The 27,028-nt window shown below is 40.8% G+C and overlaps 1 protein-coding gene across 9 annotated transcripts in view; it reads right to left on the reverse strand.

The window, feature by feature from the left end:
* The window catches only part of PROM1 (prominin 1), a 61,487-nt gene extending 34,666 nt beyond the window's left edge, over positions 1–26,821 (reverse strand). For 4 of the 9 annotated variants that reach the window (XM_072928025.1, XM_072928021.1, XM_072928020.1 and 1 more), the window contains exons 1-3: positions 19,664–20,081; positions 4,194–4,252; positions 1,301–1,327 (exon numbers count right to left, since the gene is read on the reverse strand). In XM_072928025.1, the coding sequence (XP_072784126.1) occupies positions 1,301–1,327; positions 4,194–4,252; positions 19,664–19,886 (309 nt within the window). In that variant the 5' untranslated portion in view covers positions 19,887–20,081. Of the gene's footprint in view, positions 1–1,300; positions 1,328–4,193; positions 4,253–19,663; positions 20,082–26,318; positions 26,438–26,681 lie in introns of those variants that run through there. The other 5 variants (XM_072928026.1, XM_030270785.4, XM_072928022.1 and 2 more) reach the window with 3 other exon arrangements.
* Positions 26,822–27,028: the final 207 nt, after the last annotated feature.

Below are 27,028 nucleotides of genomic sequence, written 5' to 3' on the forward strand. Positions count from 1 at the left end.
AAAATATATAACATTGTAGATACTGATAGCTAATACTTATTTTCCTAGAGTATTAGCTAGGCAAGCTACAAGAGTGAGTGCTAAGGGAGAAGTAAGCTCACAAAAAATAAATGTGAATCAATGTAATGGAAACAGGTTAAAAATGAACACATCTGAATTCCCAGACCACAAATTCACTGTTTCTCACATCTGTTTCCAAAAAGGCTCCACAAATGTCAGCAAGGCTAATTAGAGCAACACCTCATCAGGGGGAACAGGAGGCTTCACTTTTTCTCCATTTTGTTCAGTTCAGAGCAGAAAAATTAATCTGAACCCCAAAGGGAAGTATTTCACTGGATGATCGATCACAATGGCAGAGGTTACTCCACAGTGCTGAATTTAAGCCTGCTTAGGGACTGGAAAACATGAAGAAGCCAACAGATTTTAAGATCTCCCAGGTAAAGACATTTATTCTGCTGCCAAACAGCAAAGCAGCAGCAACTAAAAGGATGCTTTCAAAAGCTGGCAGGAGTGAAAGGGAACGAGGCAATGCAATACCCTGGCTCGCTTTCACACTGCAAGAGCCCTGGGAGCAAGAAGCTGGGCCAGGCAGCCCTGGCAGGGCCCTACACGAGGCAATGCTGCTCCCAGGGGACACACTGCTTCCCTCTGCTGAAAACACAGCCCAGCTGAAAGCAGGCCAGGGAGGTGTATGTGCACAGACATAGCACAGTGGGGGCACGCCCCGGGAGTCCTTCTCCCCTGATAAATCTGTCTTGTCCTTTAAATCCTTCGCTGTTTTACAAATCCACCAGCACAAGGGCAACTTGGCAGCAAAAGGATGAGATTAAGGCTGTATAACTGTCCTGTAAAATAAGTTACAATTTTTCACAAGATATCAATCGTGCTCTAGTTCCAGCTTTGCAGATGCCCCTCCTCACAATCCCTAATTACCAACTGAGCCAAATACATCAAGTACCACCATTAGCAGAGTTGCAAATTTCTGCCCTAATTACCAATTCTAAGATGAAAATTACTCTTTTAATTATTATTAACTGCTTGTTAAAACCTGTGCTTCATTCTGAAGACTACGAACTGCATGCTTGAAAGAAGAATTTGGCTGGATTTTGCAAAAGAATCACTGTTTTTTATGCAGCTGAACACTTCAAAAATTAAATGAAAGCATGTTATTTTAAGATAGGTAAGATGGAAAAACAGTATTTAAAGTAATATTAAAAATGGTTATGGATGTTTTAACAGGAGCAGTGCAGATATAGTTAGTTTCTTTTCAAACTATCTATTATCTACCGTAAGACGTTACCTGAAGAGTCAGGACAACATTCTCTGGCTGTGGAAGTCAAAACAAATGGAGAATGTGTATAATACACAGGCAGCATGCACAAAAAAGAAATCCCATGAATAATGAATAAATAATCATGACTAGATCATTACAGTTAACAACACAGAAACAATAACAAACAAGCCACTAAAGTAAAATAATGCACAGAAGTACCATTAAACAATTATGGGGAAATATTTACAATAAAACACATAGCTATTTTCTGGTTTCCTTGGTGAATGGAAGGAATCTAGGATTTGTCCAACAAATACTTTCATTAAAACAATGAGAGACCAGTTATTTCCACATTGAGCATCTATTTCATGTAATTCCCAACTTATCTCACAGAAGGCCAGAGATTGCATTATTTTGCAGTTTGGTGATTTCTTCATGAATTCTACTTGTCATAACTGATATTATATTCTTGACTTTTTCTTCTCAGTGCTTATTTTATTTTAGTAGCTCCAGTAGCAGTTTTGGGGTCTTAACACATTACATACAAAATTCATCCTCACTTTTAATAACTTTGCAGAAGTTCAATTTAAATTATTCAAAAGAAAAAAAGAAAAGGCATTCAAGAAGGACTGAAGAAATCTATTTAACAGTGCTATTTTCTAATATGGAACTAGAAAAATACTGAAAATGAAATATTCAATGACAGAATTTCAGAAGAATCAAATTTCCCCTCTGTTTCCACAATGGAAAATTAATTAATTTTATTTTCCTCTTCATCTCTGCCTGCCAAATTCACAGCTGACAGTGCTTTCCCCTTTCTCCTAACTGGAAGAAAAGCAGACAAGCTGGAGATGGCAAGACCCCTCAACCCAAAGTCTGATATGTGAGAATCAGAAATGTTCAAGTTTTAGTAATTTTTTTATCAGCATCACACACATCCTTCTGAAACCTCTACTGTACAGTACTACTTAAAATGTTCAAAATCTATTTTGAACATATTAACATATTTTCTCCTGTATCAATGGAAGGATAACTAACGCTTTCCCTCCCTTATTAATCCGGTACCAGGTATGATTTTGAACATCTCAAGCCTGCAGCCTCCCGGCAGAAGCAAAGCAATGGCAGCAGCAGTGAGCTGGCTCCCCTGAGCAGGCACGGCTCAGCTGCTGGGCTGACCTGGCAGACTGCTGCGCCTGGCAGGGCACGGGGAGATGTTCATGCTTAGAGTCCAACTGGGAACAATAGGACATACAGCACAGAAGCGGGAAGGGCCTCCTGGGTCACTAACACATTCTATAAATAGGTTAAAGAAATGATACAAAGGAACGACAGCAGAAATTTAACAGGATACATAGGAGAAGCAGATTTCCTGTTCCTGCTGCTGAAGGGGTTTTCTCAGTTCTTGGTGAGCAAGTCTTCTTACACATCCATTTCAGTCCCCATGCTTTGGTGCTAGCACTGTATTTTACCCAAGAAGCAGAACTTTCCTCTTCATGCTTCCTCTCCATATATATTTCAAAAGGGTAACCACATCCCTTATCAACTCTTTCCTAAGCTAAGCAAACTCTTCCAGTTTTGTCTAAAGATCCACAGGTTTCCCAGATCACCCTAATGGACACTTCTTGAACTCATCTTAGTCTGAATTCATTCTCCCTGAATTTGAGTGATCAGAACCACAGGCAAACATTTCTAACAACTTATTCACACCCTTCAGCAACATTCACACTTCCCTGTCTCCATTGGAAATGCTTCCAGGGGCACATCTACAGCCATGCTGGCTGCTTCATAGCTGATTCTCACTGATGCTTCTGTCTTCTGAAGTACACTCTTACTTGTCATGATATATTTTCCTTTTCCAAGTTTGTTTCAGGGTTTTGCACTGTATTCAAATCAGAATCTGGACTGATGAATGCCCTGTATCTGTTCTGCTTCTTAAGCACTCCTAATATTTTAACTGCCACTCTATAATCATGTCCCCTACACAGGACTAGTCTCAGGCTTCTCATGACTTATGCACTAGTTACTAAGCACTCTGCTTGTGCTCAGGGATACCACCTACAGTCTATCTAACACGTTTGTCTTGAAACTCTGCCCTCCAAGCCCTACCCTTATTCTTCCCTGGGTATGCAGGAACAAGTGATGCACCACTCTCTAGAGTCCCACCAAGCCAGCAGGTGGGATTGGCAAGAGTCACTTGAGGCACCATAAGAACAAAACCCACACACCAGGATGTCATGCAGAGCTTCTCAAGCTACTGGAGAAACACGTTTGCTGTTGGGAAGACACGGAAGCACCCATAAGCCATGCTGGTCACAGCAATAGCTCAGTGTCTGTGTGCAAGCACACACCCATCCTCCTGGCGGGCACACCGTACTCTGGGCACCAGAAGCGAGTCACTCACACAAAGTAACTTGTCCATTGTCTGGGCACAGTTCAATTCCTACTGCAGAAACTCAACTCCCGATTCAGAAGTGCAACACTGCTCCAGAACAGCCCAAAACTTACATGCACATTCCATTCCATCTTCTTGCTAATATATAAATAGCATATTTATAATACAACTTCAGTTTTTTGAAAACAATAGATAAAGCTTACATGAGAGCTAAGCAGTAATGGCTCTTCCTAAGGTTTTTGAAATAAAAACTATATTTTTCAATACAAAGAGCCATCAATCTTTGTGCAACAATCCCATTACAGCTGGAATTTGTAAGTCATCCTTAACTATGAGTAGTTTCTTTACAGTGACTTGTGGAATTTTCTTTATAATTGGTCTCACATTTTTCAGGAAAACATCATACTTATTAAAAAACCCATATTTGTATTCTGTTAATATATTTTTAAAATCCTGGTTTAGAAAAAAAACCTGAATTTCAAAGTCATAATTTTCATTATTTTATGCAGATACACATAGATAATTTACCTTTTGATAATCGCCCTGTGTATTTCCAAACTGCTGCTGTGCTAGTTTTCTGATGAGATCTGAAAATAAGCAAGAATATTCCACAGTTTTAAACAACATAATTTACAAAAGCCAAGGAGAGAAATAATATGAATTCTACTGTTAGGTTGGCAAGATGAAATTAGGAATAGCAATCAACAGCATAGGCAAGCATGTAAGTGTCCCCATAAATCTGTCTAGTAACAACATTTCTAATCAACTGTGTGTTTTATGAGCTCACAGGAATATAGGCAGGTTGTCTATCTATTAATCAGTTGCTACTGAAATACAGTGAAGCTTTGTCTGAGGTCTTCCTCTGTACCATAAAATCATTAAAAATTCATCACATATGTATCAATCACTTGAACAATGTTCTGGGTATCAGTTTTTGCTTCATGTTTATGCCAAGTACATACATGCATAAATATACATACAGCATATGATATACAATACACAGCATTAGATACATAATGTGCAAAACAAGCATACTAATGATGATTTGACTGAAGGGTACAAAGAAGACCCTTATCTTGCCAATGTTATCCCAATCCTTTTCCCACTTTTTATTTCTGTATTTTCTTTTTTGATCTCTGGACCAACAGGGAGTATGTAACACCAACAAAACAAATCAGAAAGCCTAACATGTTCCTATTTACTGTGCATCGATCCAACTCTCACTCTAACTTACTCACAATATAAAAAAATACAGCAACACAAAAAAAAGGTAGGAATTTAACACAACTAGTGCCATCTTCAGTAAACCCTGGCAGCTGCAACAAACGGATCCCCTTTTTGGGACATCACCGGCCTACCATTATCAAGGTTTTGACAGCCCTATGGAACCTAAGTTGGGAACTGTGGCTCCCGGTCACTTCTGTGACACCCTGGACTCAAAGGAGAGGGGCACCACCAGCTCTGCAGACCCTCTGCCTCAGAGAAGCACCAGTGGCCCTGGGCGTGCTCCATGCTACACAGTGTAAAAGCAACAGGGTTTGGATGTTCAGGAGAAGTAACTGACCAAACTTCTGGTCTCTGAGGAGGAAGCATGTCAGGAAGGCAAACACTACACCTCAAACAGCTCAAGGAAGAACTCTACACCCTGTGCTCTTCATCCTACTACTGCCTTGTTTTTTGGCTCCCCATGTGCAAATTAACATAGTTAATAAACAACCTCCAGTTGGGGAATAAAAATCTCCAGTAAGTTACCTAACCTGGGGATCTATAAAGGACCTGAAGGTGTAAAACTGACTGTTCACCTCCCAGAAACACAAGGCCGCTCACAATTTATTGTAGCACTCAAAGTATGTTCAGGGAGTGCACAGGGGTTGTGATCTCACTCCTCTCTCACCCCACACATGGCTCAAGAAAAAAAATCCCTAAGCAAGCAGTGTCCATAGCTCTCCCTCCTCAACACCTGCAGTGGGAACATGGACTCGACTGACTGAAGAGATCCTGAAGACTTCCTCACAGAAAACTGTCCAAGGAAAGAAAATACACAACAGCAAAGCACTAATAAATCTAAGAAATATGGCTGCATGAAATAATAAATGCAGTAATTTGTTTTTACAGCTAGATGGCTTTCAGCATACAGGAAAAGGGGCAAAACAACTCTCTTGTTAACATATTGATTCAACTATTTAGCACTGTGTGTGACAGCAAATGATAAGAAACTGACCAGCTTCACTTAGAATGTGATAGGAAGGAATAAAAAGGAAATGCTTTTGTGATCCTCTGTCCCTGAAGCAGCACAGACTGTGTGCAGGTGATCAGATGCAGGAGCCAACTGCCCAAGATTCTGTGGCATCACTCTCCTTGATGCTGCTCTGAAGGTAACCAGAAGAGCCTCCAGCAACCTGCTCTGATTTCCAGACTGCTCCTAACTTCAGGGATCATCTTGCTTTGTAAAACTGGTCCCCTCCAGTGTAAATTATTCCAAAGTTATCCTGCAATCATAATGACTTTCCATTATAAATTATTTAGTGCAGTAGTGAAAACACTGCCAGGAAGCATGAAAGAAAGCAAGATTTTATTATTGACAAAAATGTCCTTTGATACATTTCCTACTATTGAGAATTGGTACAAGAAAATCTTTAAAATACTAGTTTTTCCTGTTAAATAAAAATTGAAGGCATTTACCCATTCTCCTAGTTGAGTGTCTGTCCCCATAATAAATTAAACATAAAAAAAAAAAAAATCAAACCCTCAAACATGTTAAATTAAGTTTTACATACTTGTATGAACAAACCCCACACCCACACAGATTTATGGACCTTTGTTGGTACATATTATGCATATGAAAGTAACTACTCAAGAGAAACAGAACAGTTGAGATCAGAAGGGACCCCTCAAGATCACCCAGTCCAACCTCCCAGCTCAGGCCAGAGTGACCCCCCACAGGTCACCCAGGGCCATGTCTGGTCAGCTTTTCAGTATCTCCAAGTAGAGGAGACAATACTTTAAAAAATCAAACCAAAACAACCCAAAACTTGTTCTGATTTCTTGTGATATGCCTCAATTGCTTAGAGTGTTCCCAACTCGCAGTTTTATTTACATTGTTTCTGTATTTTATAGCCTGTGAGTAAAAAAAAAAAATTACAAAAGTCAACCTGAATACACTATAACAAACTTATGCAGAAAATAGCACTTTGTAGGTTTTTTTGAAATTTAGAGACTCCAAAGCTTATTCATCAGAAAGTAAAACATCTTTAGGTTTAATAAACAGAAAACCTGAAAATTGGTACAAAAGGTTCCTACATGGTTTGAATAAAATTTCATAGTAAGAACAGTATAGGTTTCATGCACAACTCAAGGGCTGCTACACAGCCCATTTTTTCCTCTTAATATTACAGAATGTGAGACTGCCTGCTGAATAAAGATTCACTACTTAGATTACTTTGCAATGATTTTTCAGAAGTAACATGATGCTCCAGGGTGTTTTTCTAACCAGGCAGCACACAGTGATTGACCAGTCTTTACCATTAATTTATTATTTCAATATCAACATGGTTAGACATATCCCCATTTGATTAATTTCAAATGAAAAGTGGAAGTTATATTCCCATAAAAATATTTTTAGCTAGAACTGAATGTGAGATTACCTGCAGTTACTCACACACTCATAGGCATAAACAGGCCTTGGTGAATTCACAGCACCAAAATCCTCCCTGCTCAGACAATCTTTAAAGGTCTCTTGCAACCCAAACCATTGTGATTCTACATGTTTTATTGCACATTGATGACGATCACAGCTACTACTGCAGAGCTTAAGGGTAAAATGGGGGAACATCCTGTGCCAGGTACAGTGTAAAGAGGAGCTACATATGGCTACACTGCTCACTGTAGCACAGTGAAATAACAGCTCAACTCACATTTTATTCAGCCTGGGATTTTGGTCTGCTTTTATGAAAGAATCTTTCCTCCCTAGCTAGAACATCTCATCTCTAGCATTCAAATAAGCTTTTATTTACAACTGAATTCAGGTAACTCCACACAACTCTCTCTTCTATTACAGCAAAGTAACATCTTGAGGCTTATTTATGTTTCAAACATAAAAGTGTTAGGAAGGTGTGATGAAAAGTGGCATCCTTTGTTTTCAAATTAACTGGATTACTTCTGAAATCTTGGCTTGACTAGCTGTACACATTGTTTCAAAGGACCAGTAATCCACAGCTTTAGCACAAAACACATTTTTATCATTGGGGTTAAAGAGATTTACCTTGTGAGGCTCATTTACACAGCTAATTACATTATTGCTTTGCTGAATCCTTCCTGCTCTCATCACTCATGCAAAATGCCATCTGCCTGAGTAAATCTAACTAGCCAGATGAACTCTTAATTTACCAATGCAATTTGTGAAGAAATATTAAGTACCTCTGAGGATCTCCAGTTAAGAAAACATAATCACTAACTCCTGCATTGCACAAGCACTGTGTATATAGACCCAATATCTCCTTACTCTGGCAGGAAAATGAGGTTATCACTAAGTGTGCTTCTTAGAACTGCTCTACAGAAAGGGATAGCAAAAATAATAGAGATTTAAAATAAGCTGTCTGGCAATTAAGTATCAACATAAATTAATTACAAATTCTTCTCCTAAGGAAGTTTTTCAAATCTAGGTGACAGGAAAATAGCTAAAGTAAAACCTTTGGGAATGCTATGCTTTCACTTCACTCAAAAAATTCCACTGAGCCAGTTCAGCTGTAGTGCAACTCCAGCATTATTCAAATTATGCCAGAAATTAATGTCTTTTTATGCATAAATATAATATATTAGGGAATTATACATAATATATCAGGTTTCTATTCTGAAAGGTCTTCAAACAAGCCAATAAGAACTATGACTGAAGCATTCATATCGCGCTAAAAGATTTTTTCCAAACAGCAGGGGAGAATTACATAGATATTACAAATGATCAATTAGTAACTACTTTATTGCTATCTCATTCTCATGTATAAAACAATATTTCAGTCCATTCCTGTCCATCTTTAACAGGTAGAGTCAATGGACTACATGCACATTGAACAGTTCAGAACCTCTCTGAATATAGGTCAATTAGTCTGACATTAATGAATTAAAATTACTTCAGACTTGGGGTTTTTTTTCCTAATTAAGAGTCACACTAATGAATATCTCCTGCAAAGCCAAGAAAACCATGAAAGTCTTTCAGACTTATCAAAGACAAAAACCTTCTAGGTATCTTAAAGCAAGTTCAGTTCACTGACATTTTAAAATACTTGCTTTGACTTGAATGGGGCTTTGATTGCTTCCCCAAAGCCTGAAGCCATAGCCTCTACCATGGTCAGATTTGGCTCTCTGTGAAGAGGTCTCCTTTTTAAGGTAACCCAAGGCTACCTTTGGTCCCCTTTACTGTTCCTGCCCCCATGAAGGCTCTGCTCACTCTTGCTGTCCCTAATCCCACAGCATCACTTCCTTCTGGCTCCCCTGCAGAGCAAGGTGAGAGCTCAGGAATGCTGATGGCTGTGAAGAATCCATCACGCACAGCTGGTGACTGCAGAGAGGGAGGGCCTGACACACTCACTCTGCTCACCCCATGTGCTCTGTCCTCTCTGTGCATAGCAGGAAGAAAACTCACTCTGTAGGACAAGTGGGAAGTCTCATAGACAAGGAGATCTTCCCAATTCTCACATAATAGGAGATCACTTTGGTGCTTTTCCTAGATAAGGAATCCAATCCAGGCATTCACTCATATAGTCTAGACTATTCCTTCCCAACTTCAAATTGAAAAGCTTCACTCCCCTCTTCACAGCATTTTCCTCAGACAGACCTGGGACACAGCCCTTGTCCTTAGAAGAGAACTAAGAAAAAAGCCCCAGCCTCCTTAGATAATTTATCCTCCCTCTTTTTAGGCAAAGTCTCTCTTTATACAATTCACTTTTTTTTCTTTCCATTGAGTTACTGGGAACATCAGGTTGATTCAACTTCCACGCTCTTGTTATTCTAAAAAGGCAATTCTGATCCTCTTCCCTTTGAGCACAAATCCTGAACAACACACAGATCTTCCCTTGCTTCAGTAGCCCACACACAACATCATCCATTTCCATTCAGAGGTGGTGAAAGAAAAGTCTCTGTTCAACCACCTCTTCAGGTGCATGAAAGAAATAATGAGCAAAAAGTCACCATGCCTTTTGGACGAGAGAAAAAGGCAAGTAGGAAAGGAACTTTGCTGCTGTACTTCACCACTAACGTACAAAATAAAGCCCTAGAACCTGTTATTACACAATGCCCAGAACAACTTGTTTGAATGTATGCATCCCACAAACACATACTAAATTGCTTAAGTATTTTAACCTCTCATCTGCTATGGCAATCTGTCTTGTCACCCTCTCCTGACTTCAGCATGCACCTTCCTCTCATCAACATGATCACTGTCCATTCCCATTCTTTAATTACATATTGTTATCCTACAGCACTCTGGCTGTCACAAAACTCAAAAACACACAATATAACACAAGCAAAAACACAATAAATACATGTTTAAGGTCTTGGCAGTTTTGTAAAGCATATGCTGCTTTATTCATAACTGAAAGGACAAGCTACCAGACCACCTAGAAGTGCACCTTAGATTATACTGCATGCAGTGTGGGGCAATGTGAGAGACAGGGAGGAGAGCAGGGAGGAGAGATGCATTATGAAGCAGGTAATGAGGAGATGAAAAGCTGTGAGCAGGGTTGAAACCTTAGAACTGGCCTAAAAGGGAGAGCTTTAGCCACAGCCCGGGTAGGACTAAGCATGGTGGAACTGCTGAAGACAAGGAACTGCACAGTAGCAACAGCTTCCAAGGTAATTGGAATGTGAAATTAAGGAGACTCCCTTTACACACCCTTCCAAACAGAAAGTAACATTGGCCTACTGAAGAAATAAATTATACAGCAGTGGGTCACATAAAAGAAACAGTCGATGAACTTAGTTCACACACAAAAAAAAAAAGTTCCCCATTTCCCAAAAATGGAAGTTATTAGTTAGGAGGACCAAACTGGTACTTTAAGTCTTCCAAAGGAAATCCTCACACCACACAGCTGCCCCAAACTTGAGGTTATTAACTTGAGGTTACTCTTCAGCACAGTCACATTTTCTCTTTAGGCACATTCTGCTTTCCATTGACATGCACAGACAATGCTAAAGAGCCTGGCCAAAGAAAAGGTTTGAAGAAAAAAGAAATAGCCACAATATCAACCGTTACAGGATGCATGGAATGGAATGAAAGATTTCTCCTTTGAAAATAACCTTTGCAGGGGCTTTCTAGTTGTTCCTTGCTACAAAGAAAGTTCTGTTCTTGCTGTAGTTTTGGAAGAAGAAAAAAGAGAGAGAAGCCTTTAGAAAAATCCTTCCTTAGGAGGCTGCAATGAATTTGCATGCATCACGCAGACACAAAATGAAGTTGAAAGCTTTGAAGAAGTGTTCCACACAGAAACTACAGACTCTCTTTTTCTGAAGGCAACAAAACTTCTGTAGCACACTGTTTGTGCCATGACAGCTATTTTTTGCCACTTGCTTTGCTTGCCTAGCTACCTCAAGTTCTCCCCTAGGCCACCATCTGGTAAGGATTTACAATAGATTACAGGCAAAGGTTTAACTTGGTGCACTGTATGTTTGCCTGGTTTAGCACACTGCACAGGCTCAGCAACTTCTTGAGAGGTTGGGTTGTGTGGACATAATGGACTTGTAACGCATTAAATATTTGGTAAAGCAGTAAATATTTGGTCAGTATGAACAACATTTTTTCTATTCTTTTATCTCCTCAGGAGTTGCTGTAAACTGAGGAAAACACAGAAAATCCTCTCTTGCGTAACTTGGATTATTGGAAATATGAACACAGATAACTAATTGAGAATGCCATGCTGGAACCCTGCTGACCAGATCACCACAATTACAGGCATTCTGGCAGCTTCCCTGAGACTCTTCAGAATTTCTTCTCTGCTTCCCATTTTTGCAAGAGGCACAACTTTCCACATATGTTTGATAACTGGGGCATACCTACTGATTCAAAGTACTACAGAGACCACTACTTCACTCAAAAATCAAAGCAAAAGTAAAGATTGCTACTCTGAAGAGAGTTAATTAGGCCTGATGCTTGGATTTATTCAGTACAGGTACAGGCATCTTTCAGCTGAGATAAACAGCCAAAGCAATACAATTAGTAGCAATATTCACATTCACAACTGTAATCACAATTTAAAGTTCACCAAAATAAAGTAATTTTATATATTTTCTGTCAAAAGAAAGATCCTGACTACGTTATCATGCAATACAAGTCATCAATCACACAAGTGTTTTTAGGTAAGAAATTTATGTGCTTATTGAAGAAGGTGTCTAAGTAGGTTTGTGGGGCTTTTTTATAACTGTCAGGCTTACACTAAAATGTAAATACTGATAGATTAGTCAGTTTAAACTACACTGATTGACATTTGTGCCACCTGGCTTTCTCTTCTAACATGAAGATAGCTCACTTTTGGGAAAAGTAAGAAGTACACTAAAAGCTTTAATACATACATGGAAAACTTTATTACTGTTAAAAGTATAATTAATATTTACACATTTATTTTGCTCCAGCAACTTTTCAATACTGTGTATTCACTTGGAAAAGGCACCACTTTGGTTACAATCTGAAAGTTACACAGACCACCTTGAGAAGCAAAAACAATAGTGAGAAAAAGGAAGAGGAAAAAATACTGATTGTCATTTTCAATGTAATGAAAATTGACTAGCAGGACTGTGGAAAGATTTCTTGCAAAGATCTATCAAGCTGTCCTTACTTCAGTTGACATCATTCAAGAAAAAGACATCACTGAACGAGATTTAGAAGTTTATTGTTCTGCGAACAACCACCTAAGCAAATTGCCAGACAAATATAATAGGGCTAGGCTGTGCTATCCTATTATGATGGTCTGTAACAAAGAAAAGAGAAGCTCAAATGACTGCCTTTCCAACGGGCAGTCTCTGTACAGTGTTTCATATGATTAACTCAAAACGCTTCATAGCAGCCAAGATGATGAAAGAACTGAGAAGTCCCTTGGAAATTCGTGCAAATATAAATCCAGTAAATTCAGTGATATTCCCCCCTCGCCTACTCTCTCTCCCCCATTGGTTCCAGAGCTATAAGTAAGAAATGAGGATGAGGTTCAGCACTATGTGGATAGCTCAGCCTGTAAAAATTAAATGAAGGGGCAGGATGAAAACCACTGCTAAACTAGGAAAACATGGTGCCTGAGAAGAGTTGCCTGAAAACCCAAAAGGTGACTGCAGCTGCTGGTAATTTTCCAAGAGGTTCATCCATAGTGCCAGATACTGTGGCTCATTCAAAACCTGTTCTGTCCCACTTCTCACTATAGGAGGTGCTGCAGGTATGCTCTGCAAGTCTCAAACAAGCTATCACACTTTTAGTGGTGCTAAAAGTACAATAGTGCTAATTATCTAAATATATGCATTTCTAGATCATAGTACCCTTGCTTTTTTTCTTTAAAAATATGCAAAAACCACCAATGAAGACTCTGCTTAGTATGATAAACAAACAAGGCCATGTTCAGTCACAATACTATCCTGTACTCACACCCTTCCCTTCTTTGTGGTCAGCAACCCTGGATTTAGTTGCATCCAGAACTTCTCCTCTGCGCACTGAAGCAGGGAATGCTGCTGATCAGCCCTCTGGCTACACCTTGTGCCTCCCACTAACATCCACAGACAAACAGAACAGGGTAAGGGCAGTTTTAAGAACTGTCCATGCTGTAACTATCAGTAGGTTTCCTGAGTTCCCAGTACTCCACACAGAACTAACCCACTGGCCAGAGATGTTCCCACAGACAGAAAGCACACAGCTGTCTCATCTGGAATGGGGAAAAGGCAGTTTAGATTGGGGAAATATGAGCTGTCTGAATACCACACAACTGTAAGCCTCTTTAATTTATGATTATTATTAAACTCCAAGAGGCATGGCTGTTTGAGGTACCCTGCAGGAATTACCACAGCCATCTGTGCTAATGCCACTTTCAAGTACCCTTCCCATGGAAAGTAACCCAATGCCCTCAAACTCTGCCTGAGGTTTGTTTTCTTTAGTTTCTCCCTTCTGTCCTAAGTTGAAATTGTAAAGTTGAACTGATGTTTTCCAATTGTTGTCAAAGCATGTTTTTTCTCCTAGGCACAGCTGGCAGGCAGAATTATACCCGATCTGAGGACACTGTAGAGAAAGAATTTCAGTTGGGCATAAAGAGCAAGAATTTCAGATTATCAACCAGGCTATAGTGATTAAAAAGTTACTTCCATATTTTCCCTAAAATACCTGTCTGCAAAAAAGGTTCCTTGTTAACATAATCCAAAAGAAGCAAGCAGCAGAGAAACAGTAACATTTGCAACTGTAGTTTTCTGTGGTAACCTCCAGCAGATCATCTATATAAGCTTCCCCTCCCAAAAAGCCCTGCTCCCTGCCCACAAAGCCCTTTTGACAAGCAATCTGTTAGTCTGACATTCTGAATCAATCAGGGGGAAAAGAATTACTCTTCTGATGCCTAAGAAAACTAAAAAGCCAGCCTTAAATCTGTTTCAGAAATGTTCTGAGACTGCTTCTCGCTTACATGGGCATTTCACCAAGCAGAGCAGCTCTTAACTTCCCAACATGAAATGAGCAGTGATTTTTTAAACACTACTTCCTTAAATGTAGATGAGTGGGCAGAGAAAAGAAGAGGCTAAATTATCTCATATCCTCCTGCTGCTCCATCTTCTCCAGTATTTCCAACATTGCGTACAAGAAATTTCTGTCAGTGTATTTCCAAATGAAGGAGCACTGTTATCCCAGTTCCCCATCCCTGCTGCATATAACACCTGTCAATGCATTTTGCAGTGCACCTGTCACACCTGCATTTTTGATATACACACTTAAGCCACTATTCTAAATTCACACCACAGCTCTACTCACAGCTGTGGAAAAACACCAGAGGGATGGAGTGAAGGCACTGTCACTTGACAAAAGAACTGAGCCAACCTAAGGAGCCAATCTAACAGCTAACTTACTAATGGGCAGATTGCTCTTCCCCTCTTCTCAGTTCCTGTACTACTGCCACCTGTGCTCCCAACCCAGCCCCAAGATGAAAGCTTGAGTAAACTAACCCACCTGAACAGGGGGGTTGCTATCAAACACTAGCTCAAAAAAGTATTATATCACATCCAAACTGAAACTTCACACCACTGGAAAAAAGCATATCCTAAATTATGCTTTTATGAAATGTCATAATGGCTACAGGTACCTGTGCAAAATTTTATGGTGCTGGACTGTAGCACCTGCAGAGTCAGAGCACAATCTTTCCATCTTGTGCAGACATGCCCAACATTCCTGGGAAAACCTAAAGTTTAAAAAAAAAGGCACTACCAACTACACATAACCGAGCTTAGCTCCAAAACCCAGACATATGCATTTGTCCACAAGGGACATTCTTCCACAGGGGAGCTGTGGAAAACTTATTACTAACAGGAAGCAAACTTAAAGTAAAAATGAGCACTGAAGAATTAGTTACAAAAGGCAGAAAAGCTAGTTTGACACACACACACAAAATAATTCTGCCTTAAATAAGTTTAAGAGAGGGGGTGATAAAGTGTTTTGATTACTTGCTTTAGAACATCAACACAGCCAACAGATTAAAAAAAGTTAGTATCCTAGGAGCTCATGAAGTCTACCCAAAACAACAGGGTTTTGCATATGCATTTTCTGTTACAGTTACAATAGCTGCAGATACAGTTTATTTTCACATCAAGTTGCAGGTTTCTTCTTTAAAATATCTGGAAATAATTTAATTGCTGAGTACACTCACATGATTTATTACTTAGATAACACAGGACTAGCCTGCTGAACTTCACAATCTGCAGCTGCTTTAACTGCAGCTGAGTAGACGAGAGGAAAAAGACCAAAAGGGATCAGACACAGGATCTGACATTAAAATATTCAAGTTCTGATCCTCAGTCTGATAAAACTGTTCAGCAAGCAAGATTCTGCAGTCAGAAAGAACTGAGAGGTGTAGTGCAGGTCTAAAACTCATCTTGTTTTTGTTCCCCACAGCAAACACTGCATTTAACTCTCACACTATCTTTTGCCCAGAAAGTACCTGCATTGAACAACTGACTTTTATGCTAAAGTCAAACTCTCGTTTTCGCAGAAATGCCTATCTAGAGTAAAAGTCAGAAGCTGGAGGAAAGCAGTTGTGACTTAACTGGTAAAATTGTTCTGCAGTATGTTCAGCTACAGTAGGGTGAGATAAACAGGCTTGGTTTTGTATTTCACCTAAAAATAGGAGCAGGAGCTTTATTCCCAGCTTCTATCCTTTGTGAAAGCTTCATATTTTCATTACAAGACACAAGTTGTGAAGCCAAATATTTGTTGGGCACAGCCTGCTGGCAACTGGAATCTCAGATTAACATTCTCTTATTGCAAGTAACAACTGTTTCCATGGGAACAAAGACAAAACTGATAATTCATAGCAGCCACAGCATCATACTGACAATGCCCTGTCCATACCAAGTTCATATCTGATGGTTTCCAACACAACAGGTGACATGCACCTGTTGTGCATGTTGACATCTCACAACCATGAAGTGACAACTTTATCAATAAATCAATGCTACAGTTTATGAAAATTTTTATGTGAGAAAAACTGATTATTCATTTTGTTAGACATCTTTCACAGCTAAGTGATAGAAGGAACTTGTAATTTTCCTATTATCATCTCTTTATTTTAAGTGCTGTTATTAACAAGAAGGAAAATGATGCTTCTATCCTAAACAGTCCTCAACAAAAGGAGGAGCAGCACAATCATTACCATGGAGGAACAAAGGCACGCTGAGATTAAAGTCACTTACTGAGCCTCAAAAACCAAACCAGTGACCAATGGTCCAGTGTACCATTAACTCAAAGGGGAGGCTGCTTCCCTGAATAAGATTAACTCATTCCCATTTACAGCAGTACATCATCTGGTAATGAGTACAGAAATATTTGACTGGTGGAGTTGAAAGTAGTATCTATTTAGACCCACTGAAGCACTGCAATCAGATATCCTAATTCACTTCTTTTGAGCTAGTTTCTTGACATATCCAAAAAGCACAGTGCTGGTCTTAAAGATTCAGTAATTTTAAAAGGCATTACAGTTCCTTGCCCTGGTTCTGTTACTGTACTTTACATTAGAACTATATTTAATCTGATTAATAACTTATTAAATCTAAACTTAAAGTTATATTTCCACAAACTTGATGGCATGAACAAATTTAGAAGGGAATAAATAATTACTTATGTAGATGTAACTAGAAGAAAACCATCTCACAAAATATTTCTTGACTGATTTTTTCTTTAAGTGGTCCCTTTCAACTGTTGAGTCTTAGCAGCATGCAATTAAGAATAACATTTCCCAAAGGCTCTCATGTACTTACTATTTTTTTATGATAGCATAATAATAAAGCATAAGTATATCTACATATACTATAAAGCATATAGTATATATAAATATATAGTATATATTTATACAGTATAAGGCATAAAAGTGTGAAGTATAAAGGCATACTCTGGACTGAAGGACGATGAATGTTATCCATCAGAGCACTATTAGAAGATGACTTGCAAAGACAGGAGTATCTACATGTAATTAGACAATCCTATCACTTCTCCTCCTCCCAGGTAAGAGTACTAATACACTGGAAAATGGAACATTGAGTACTTCCAAGTATTAGGAAAAAATATAAGACTACTAAGATCAAAGGTCTAAGTGATTGCTGCCAAGGCTTACATACAAATTATATTTCTCTATGCTGTGGTTATAAGCAATACACTGGGGCATCAACCTGGAGCTAACTGTTCTGAAGCACCAGTTCCATCAGTACTATGAAGTCTAAAATGGAAACATCAAAAGGCTTGATTTCTGTCATCACATTTATTTTCATTTCTGGATCAGAATTAACTCTATTTCAAATTTAAAAACCCAAACAAAACAACCATTTAAAATATGTAACTGCACCATTAACACACTGAATGTGAAAATAGAACAGCATATGGCAAAAGAGATTATGGGGATCAGCCAATTAAATGGTATGACTCAAACCGACATGATCCGCCAAATCTGTGTTTTGCAGTGAAGTATGTGGGGCCATGGGAACATGACTTCATTTAATGCAAATTACAAAGGCAAAGTTCTGAAAATACCTGATTTGGCAAAAAGTACTTTCAAGGAAGTAAGGAGAAATAGGAGATGTTCAAAGCTCACAAACTAAGAACAATTTCTTTACTTCTTTCATGCTGGAGTTCACAATACCAACTTGATGTAGAACTTATTACTAGCAGTCCCACCAGAAAATAACCTTGACCATAAAGTCTATACACACAAATTATTCACATGCTTAGGTCACAGGATATTCATGCTGACATATAATACTATAGACCACACTCTTGGTAATACAGAAACACAGTAAATGTCTCAGTGAAATCAAGTTTCTACAATCGTAAGAGAACAAAATATTCAAGCAGAGCTTTGGGCAGAGTGGAAGTGTACTTCTAGGAGCTGAATGCAGATGGCAATCCTCACCATCAGGTCTCACAGAGACACAAATAGCTCACCTGATCATTTAACAGAAGGAAAGAGGCAAAAGAAGCAGAGGTATCTGGAAACAGTGCCTTCCAAAGGTGAGATTACTGTCACCTTCATGCAACTGCCCTCATTACACCTTGTGCAAGAGCTGCTCAAAAGACACATCCTGCAGGAAAACAGGCCACTTTTTCTGGCCTCTTTTCAAGAAGACCATTTTTTCTGGCCTATTGCAGAATATTCTGTTGGTTAACCCCTGGGATTCTGAGCACTTGCCTAAATAGAATTCATTCATTCAAGTTCACCTGAGTTCATTCTTCTACGGTTATGTCAGAGATGCATGAAGAAATGTCAAAAATCCAAGCAAACAGGAGTTCATAGATATCATACATGTATGTGACCCATCAGACTAATGAATTTGAGGCTTTATATTACTAGAAGTTTACATTCATATATTGAAAGCTGTATTACAAAGTAATATAAACACATTTTATACACAGTTGCAGATAAACCACCAAAAGGAATCAGTTACAAACCAAAGCCATTCTTAGATTTAATGAAAGGTTCATCTCGATACAATTTTAAATTCCAGTATTATACAGAAGCATTAGCACTTTTAAAAGCTAAGGGAAACAAAAAGCATGTTGGAAAGTTAAGTTGATAAAACTACCAAATCCACAAAACCACAATTTCCAAAAGCACCTTTTTATCAATACAACCTCAATAAGGCTGCACACAGTTCTCCAACATCTTAAGTTTTCCTTTAAAAAGGACAGCTTAGTAAGAAATGAATGGAAAAAGAAGTCTCATTAAAGCAAGTGCATTTTCAAGTTTTAACCTGACAGCTTTCAAAGGAACAAGAAACTACACATGGCTATGTAATGGAACTGCTCTTACATAAAACCTGACCGTGGCTGCACATATATGGAAACAAAAGAAATTAATTTCAAATTTCCTGGGCTAAATCTTATAATATTATAACCACCTGACTGTTTATCACAATATGCAAAACTCAGCTGTCTCTTATGGATTTAACAGTAAATACAAAGCAGCTTATCCTCTACTTCTATCTCATGTTGCTTTGGTAAAGAAAACAAGCCTCAAATCCATCAGTGACAGCTCTGAGATATGTAAGCAAAGTTCTGTGAAAGGTCACCAACATTTCATTTTCATTAACAACCTCCTCCCCTCATTATGCTTAGCAGAAAAATGTTCTTTTATACACAGCTGTACAGATTTCCAAGTCATAGCACGTGCTACTTACAAAGTCCTTCATATATTTTACTTCCTGATTATAGTCTTGATAGGGTGTATCAACATATCAAATAAAAATAACAACATCAATAACAAATCTGTATTTTAAACAGAAGTAGTTTATCCACTTACCTTGAGGAAAAGTATTTGGCTGCACTAAGTACAGGAATGCATGTACTATTTTAAACAAAATTCCTATTGCTCCAGGTTCATGGTATGCACCTGTATCATACGTCTTGGCTGGTACAAATCCAAAATCCAAAGTTCCAGGAGGTGGTTTGTATATAGGCTGTACCTCTGAAATTGTACTTCCACAAAACAACAGCAGCAGCAGCAAACAGAGTTCCACAGCCATAGCGAGCAGTAGACATAAAATTGGAGGTAGAGGTATTTGTCTGAACCAAGTCTAGAAATCTTCAATACATTCACTTGAGGAGTAGCTTTCCAGCCAGAGGAATGCTGGTGCACTCTCACACCTTCAATTCTTAAATGTATTTTTACTTCAGAATGGTACAGCAGCCTCTTGTGAAAATTACTCAGCGCACCATCTCTGGCAAAAAGAAAAAACAGCTCATTAACACGTGTGCAAGCAAACAGGGAAGTGCAAGACAACCTGCAATCTTCTGTGAAAACTGAACATATCAACAGCTGCAAAAGTGAGCCCGACAGGACAGGGAAGAAAAACATTTTGAGGTTTGTGAATAATATGCTATACTACATACATTGTACTTGAAAGAGGTGGAAAAATAATTATGCACAGTTCCAGGTCAGTGAGTTTTCAAAAACAAAGAGAACGTTGATACAGCTCCAAGGGAAACAAAACTAAAGGAGCATTGCATGAATTGCGCTTCTGACTAAGTACAATATGTCATGTCACAATAATTACACAATGCATTTAATTACCACCTGATGGTTGTGTAGTTGATGACACTTATTACAAGTCATACCCTGTATTTCTTTAATTTACACCTTTTAGCAAAACCTTCAATCCTAGATACCCTTAAACTGTATTCCAAGATTGAGGAAAAAAATTATACATCACTGAAAAGTTACCAAAACAAAAAAAAAAAAATACCCCACAAAACCAACAAAACATCATCCTCTTGACAGATGACAATGGGAGCCAGCAATTACTTTCTATTAATTCAAGCTATCTCAAAGCTCTCCTTAGGAACTGGAGAAGTCAACAATTTTTATTTACAGCTTGCTAAAGCTGAGTGTCATAAAGATGACTTTGGATGGTTAAACATTTTTAAGAACATTCTGAATCTACAAAATCGCAGCAGCTTAGTCTACCACTACTCTAAGAAATGTAAGCAGAAACAGCCCTGGCTTTCCAACAAATTAAGTGACCATGTCTTGATCTACAAGAAGTCAGGTAAGACTCCTTCATTTCAGTGTACAACAGCAGCCTCTGAGGAAACAGACCAAAACCAACCAAATAAAAGGCAACAGAGAAGCTGCTGCCATTCCCTGGTTCTGGAAGCTGCACATGCCTGATGAGAGTGCCAGTGAGCGCCGCGCTGACTTTCCCACCCAGCAGCCCAGCCTCTCTTTGGGATGCCTTTGTGACCCCCAGAGCCACTGGCAGGGCCATGTGGGAGCACACGGCTCATGACAAGCCGTCACTTCCACCCAGAGAGCACCAACTGCCTTCCCCAAGCACAGCGGGGCCTCTGCTGCCCTTTTCAGCACCACTACCGGAGACAAAAGCTTTCAATCTCCACCTTGGTATTCAGACCATTCACCAGCAAGAATGACAGCAAAATAACACAGACACCTCACAGCTTCAGTCAGCTCAATGCTACACCTACACCTTGGCTTCCAAGGTACTTCCAGGTCAAAGAGATGCTGAAGACAGAGACTTACTTCTGTAGTAAGGTGAGACTTAAATCTCTCCCATGTTTTACAGTCTCTGGTTAAACACCAGCTGCCTTTCTGAAAACCAGAACTTTGCAAAAAGTCAAAAACACATTGCAAGCTTGTTGAGTAGTCAGTGCCACACTCAAAGGACAGATCAAGAAAAACATGGAACAAAGGAATACAAGATCAGATCAAAGACCTAGAGACAGTTTTGTTTCTCCGCTGTTCAAATGAGTTAAGAGGGAACACTCAAACCTTTCTTTCTCATGGCTTATGAAAACCAAGAAGAATGAACAGTAATAATGCTAGGATTAGCACAATTATCCAACCCTTATTCAAAAAGGTGGTGTTAGCAACCCCTCTGAAATATGCCCAACACAAGCACACAGTCATTTAGAACACATAATACCATGGAAAAGAATGTTCTGTTAAAGATTAATGAAAGAAAAAAAGAGTTCAAATCCAAAACATTAATTTTCCTCCTTTAATTTTTTACTGAGACTAGTTTTCTTCAGCCCAGAAGACACTTTTTAGAGCAGTTTTATCACATGCACATCTTGTTCTAAGGCTGAACACAGAATTGGTCAAAAAGTGAAAACTGCTTAGGCTGCAGTTTATTACCAAATCTCCAGAAATCTACTGGACAAAATATCACAATACCACAACTAGATGAAAAATATACTTTTGCCTTTATGGCAGAACAGTAAAAACTGTGCAAGATGATACACTACTGTTCTGACGCCAAAATTACCTTTGTCATATATTCCTCATATATAATCATAGCTCTGTGGACTATTATTGTATAGCTATATAGTTTCCTAGCTAACTCCAGTACTTTTCCTGTTAGAAAAATTCCTGAAGGCCTGTTCCAAGCTTGCTTCTTCTGGGAATCTAAGCCGAGCCATCTTCTCAAGACAAAAGACATAAACAAGGTAGAGCTTGTAGCAAGGAGGGGGGGCTTCAGAGGGGGTCAAACCCAGCAGGGAATTACTTCATTAACTGTACTTCTATTTGGGGATTCTTGTCAATTATGTTAATTTGCTAAACTTATAAAAGTGTAAAAGCCCCAGACCATGTAAAAGCCCTATAGCACATGTACATTTTCAATGCAATTTCAGCATGCATGGCAGTGTGATGTGCACCTGGAGGGTCCTTCATTAAATGGTAACCACTTTTTATTACCTTAACCTTGTTGGGCTCTCGATTTTAAGGGCTTAAAGGCAACAGTTCATTTTTTTTCCTTAAAAAGAGATTTGAATAATTTTTCTAAGTCAGCTTTAGTTTTCTGGAGATTTCTGAAGTACAGTTGCAACACTTCAGTGAGTCAGGAGAAAAAGCTCACACATGGTAACTGAGCCTTGATTCTAAAAGTTAAGGAAACAGATGCAAAGCATCCATTACACTGAAATGCTAGGTGTGGCTGAGCAAGATTAAATTGAGAAAACGATTACTTCTTTAACTGGTGTCTCAAAGAAAAGTTTTCTGTAGTGCTCTGTTATATTAGAGGGAGGGCAGAAGAAGATAAAGTACACTCACAACTGTTTTTGGTAAGATTTTAGATTAAAGACAATTTAAAGTCTATCTAAATAAAATAGGCAAATAAAATAGTTTAAATGTTCTCCCAATACAGGAAAACAATCACTACACCTTCTAGAAGTAAGTAGTCATGTACTAACCAAGACAAAGTGGGCAGTTTTAAGACAAGGACACTACTGAAATTACAAGGACACTCCCTGTATGGTGAAAACTAACAGTGCTCTGCTAAGTGGAAAAACTAAGTCTCCAATTCTACAGAGTTTTCAGCCAAGCTTTTATAAAATTCAGGTGAGTTTCCTGCAAATCAACAAATCTGCAGAATTATGACCATGTTCTCTTCCTCTCCCTTTGCTGGCAAATATATAACAGTAAACATGGTATATACAATCTATACTGGGCAATTCCTCCAGACTGACACCAGTTCTACTCTATACTACATAAAACACTACTATTTTCAAGGTTACATTAATAATGATAATCAGGAAATTGCAGAAATGCCATTAAACCTATAACTTAAGATGCCTCTGAGCATCTAATATATATTCAACCTATCTAAAAATAACTCAGATGTAAAAAGCTCCCAGCAGTTCTCCTTTTCTTCATATCTAAAAGAAGCTTAGGTGGGAGCTTATTAGCAATTAAATATGCTAGACAAACAGCATTAAAGAGGAAAAATCTATCCCTGAAATCTGTAATTCTGAGAACTTCAAAAATGACATACACAGGAGTGACACAAATAATGAGAACTGAATAGCAGTTTAGGCTAATCGTCATTGCAGCATGTGGGCATCTCATTTCCTCAGGCACAGTGTGGCATCACTGCAGTCAATGAGTTACAGGAACTGCCAGTACAACTCCCTCCAAGTTCAAGTAAACAGTGAATGAAAAGAAGCTGTGTGAAAGTTTGAAATGCTTACAGTGATTATCAAATAAGCTACCAATTTCATTACTATACACCCCGTGAAGTACTTAACAAGTTAAAATAAATTAAAGATTTTCATTATTATGTGTGGTTTGCAAATGTCCCTTTGGAAGAGACTCAAGCTTTTGCATTTTATTCTGTGGCTGCCACTAATATGTACAAATCTCTAAGCATAACTCCTGGGGTTTTAAACACTACCTGTGGAGAACACCATCACTCAAATATGCAGCACCATTATAATCTCAGATATATCCTATCTGTTACTAGAAGTATTTTCCAAAACCAACCTCTGCTTTAACAAGGGAAGAGAAGACAGAGCAAGATGCTTTAGTTCATCAACTCCTATGATACACCAACTCTGAATAACAGAGCTCAGAGGCAGCATGATGTGCAGCTCTTTGTTCCAATGGGACTGGCCTCCCTCTGTTTAACACCACAATCCATGCAAATACAACACTGCAGTGCAGTGATGCAACCATGATTAACCCCGTGAACTGAAATTCAATCAGCCAGGGGCTAGACTGCTAAAGCTCAATGGGGGTGCCTGCTGGCAGTGAACCAGGATGGGCTGGGATGGTGGTAGATGCAATTGACCATAGGAAGCCCACACAAAGGTTCTGAGTACATTTGTTACATTTTTTTCAATTACAGATTTGAACATCCAAGTCCATAATCCCCATCCACCATGCCAGCAACCACCAGAAGTGAAATTAAAACAGCCACAAAACAGAGTTACAGGCAGACTGAAACTCCTAAGTCTGCAAAAAAAAAAACAAAAAAACAACAAAACAAAAAAAACCCAACCAAACCCACACCACGACCTTCCCTTTCAAGAGACCAAACACAGCAAGTCAAGTTAGATACTGGCAGGTATCTTGTATATTTGTCTTGTATAGAAAACTGGTATCGTTTTCTGTTACAAAATCTGCCTAGGCCTACCAACAATTACAACCTGTTGCCATAAGAGGATTAAGAAACAGATAGACATAAAAAACACTAGGGACTGCAGAATAGAGCTTGGCAGCACCGATAAAAACTAAACCAATAGCACCTCGCAGACAAGGCAGGCTTGGTACCCATATGACTTGCCAGCTATACGTTCAAATCAAGTAAGTACTCAGGTCAGGAAAAACTGAATATTCAGAATCCAGTTTGCTTTGAGCAGCTTCTTACTGATTCCAAAATTAATATACTAAAAAAGCAACATCAAAAAATGCTTCTCTTTTACAAGTCACAACCATTTGCAAGCAGAAGCACACCTGTAAAAATTCCAGGTGAGATACCTTCCCCCAAGTATAAGCAGGTCTAATTTTCAGTGACTGGCTAAATATTTAAAGTACATTTTCACTAACCAAATAACTTATTTAACTTGATTCTAAGTGGTGCACTCATCCCAGGTTTCATAGATCATTTTTTGTTAAATTACTTTCCAGCATCACCTAGAAAATTGTAAAACACAGTAAGTCCAGCCCATAAACAGGCAGTTTTCGGCAAGTATGAACTGATAAGCGCTGTGCACATGTCCCAACACCAAGATACCGCAACACGACGCACATTTCCCACTAGCAGCTGAGACCAAAGCTTTCCTTCACCTTCTTTCCAATTACTTAAACAGTAGAGACCTCTTCCTCTAACAGGCTGCCTCGTCCTTATCTGCAAGCTGCAGAGGAGCGCGGGTACCGCAGCTCTGCCTCGGCTGGATACCGACCGATGTGGTAGCTTCTTTACCGGCTCCTCTGCATCTGTGTGCAGAAGACACAGCCCATGTTTATTACCACAGCTGCCCCTTCTCTCCAGCTCTCGGGTGAGGTCTCCGGCACCCTGCAGAGCTCACCTCTGCTGAGGAAAGGTCTGGCCGGGCGCGGTGTGCCCAGGTGCACAGCGAGCAGCACCGCCTCAGGGAGCTCCTCCGAGGCGGGCGGCATCCGCCGCAGCGCTGCCGTGCCGAGCGCGGAGCCCGCAGGAGCGCACGGGCCCTCTCCCGTTCACATCCACCGCAGAGCCAAGGCTGGGGGTCGCCTCCCTGTCCCCCGCCCCTGACGAGCCGATTTCGAGGACAGCACAGTCCCGTCCGCTTCCCCCAGACGGCTCAGACGACCCCCACCGCTCGCCTCCCCCCTCCTCGCCCCAGGCAGGTGCCCTCAGCGGCCGCCCTTTTCCTCCTCTCCGTGGAGCGGCTTCCCCTCTCCCCGGAGACCTCAGGGGCTCTCCCCGCCCAGCTCCCGCCGCTCCTCTCTGTTCATCTGCCGGCGGCTCACAGCTGTCCCCTACCTCTCCCCAGCCGCGGCCGCCACACACAGCCCCCCGGAGGGAATGCGCACCCGCGCCCGCCGCTCCGCTCTGCTCGGCGAGCGGACCCGCCCCGGCTCCCCGCGGACCGGCCGCATCCCCCGCCGTGCCGCAGCCCCCTCCTCGCGGCCGGAGCCGTCTCTCCCGCCATCCCCCCCCCAGCCCCGCAGCACTGACCTGCCGCCGGCCGCCGCTCTGCCCCCGCCTCACCCCGAGCTCCCAGGGCGCCTCCATCCCGCCGCTCCCACAGGTCGCTCTCCCAGCCTCGGCTAAGCCCCCTGAGGTCTCTTCCCGCCTGCAGCCGCATTCCCTCGGGCACCCGCCTCCCTCGACGGCCACCCGCCCCCTCTCACCCAGCTTCGCGGAGCTCCCCCTCCCGCCGCGCTCTCCCGCGAGGGAAGGGGCCGCGCTCTCCCGGCCACGACCTCCCGCCCGCAGCGGGAGAAGGCGGAGGAGCCTCATCCCCGCCTGCTGCCCCCCGCGGCCCCGCCGGAGCTGCCCGGGACCCCTCCTCACGTACACGCCGCCCGCAGCACTCACCGGTCGAACGGGGACAGCGAGCCGGAGACGGCGGGGCACGGCCAGCACGGCACAGCACAGCCCGCTCCGCCTCAGAGCGCCGCGGCAGCCGTGCTGGCGGTGCCGCCCGCGCATGGATTACGGAGGGCGGGCTCTGCCCCGGGCCGGGGCTGCAGGACCACCCCGACAGGCCGGGATGGTAGGGGGAGGAAGAGGAGGAGCGTGAGGGGTTTAACCCCGGCGGGATGTGCTGGGCGAGCGGAGCTGGGGATCGGGGTGAGCTGCGTGCCGCTGCAGCAGAGCCGAGCGGGTCAGGCTGAAGCCGCACCCCTGCGAGGCGCGGCGCTCGGTGACCTGTTGCATCCCGA

The sequence above is a fragment of the Taeniopygia guttata genome, chromosome 4, assembly GCF_048771995.1.
Source record: "Taeniopygia guttata chromosome 4, bTaeGut7.mat, whole genome shotgun sequence".
In the NCBI taxonomy this organism is placed as follows: domain Eukaryota; kingdom Metazoa; phylum Chordata; class Aves; order Passeriformes; family Estrildidae; genus Taeniopygia; species Taeniopygia guttata.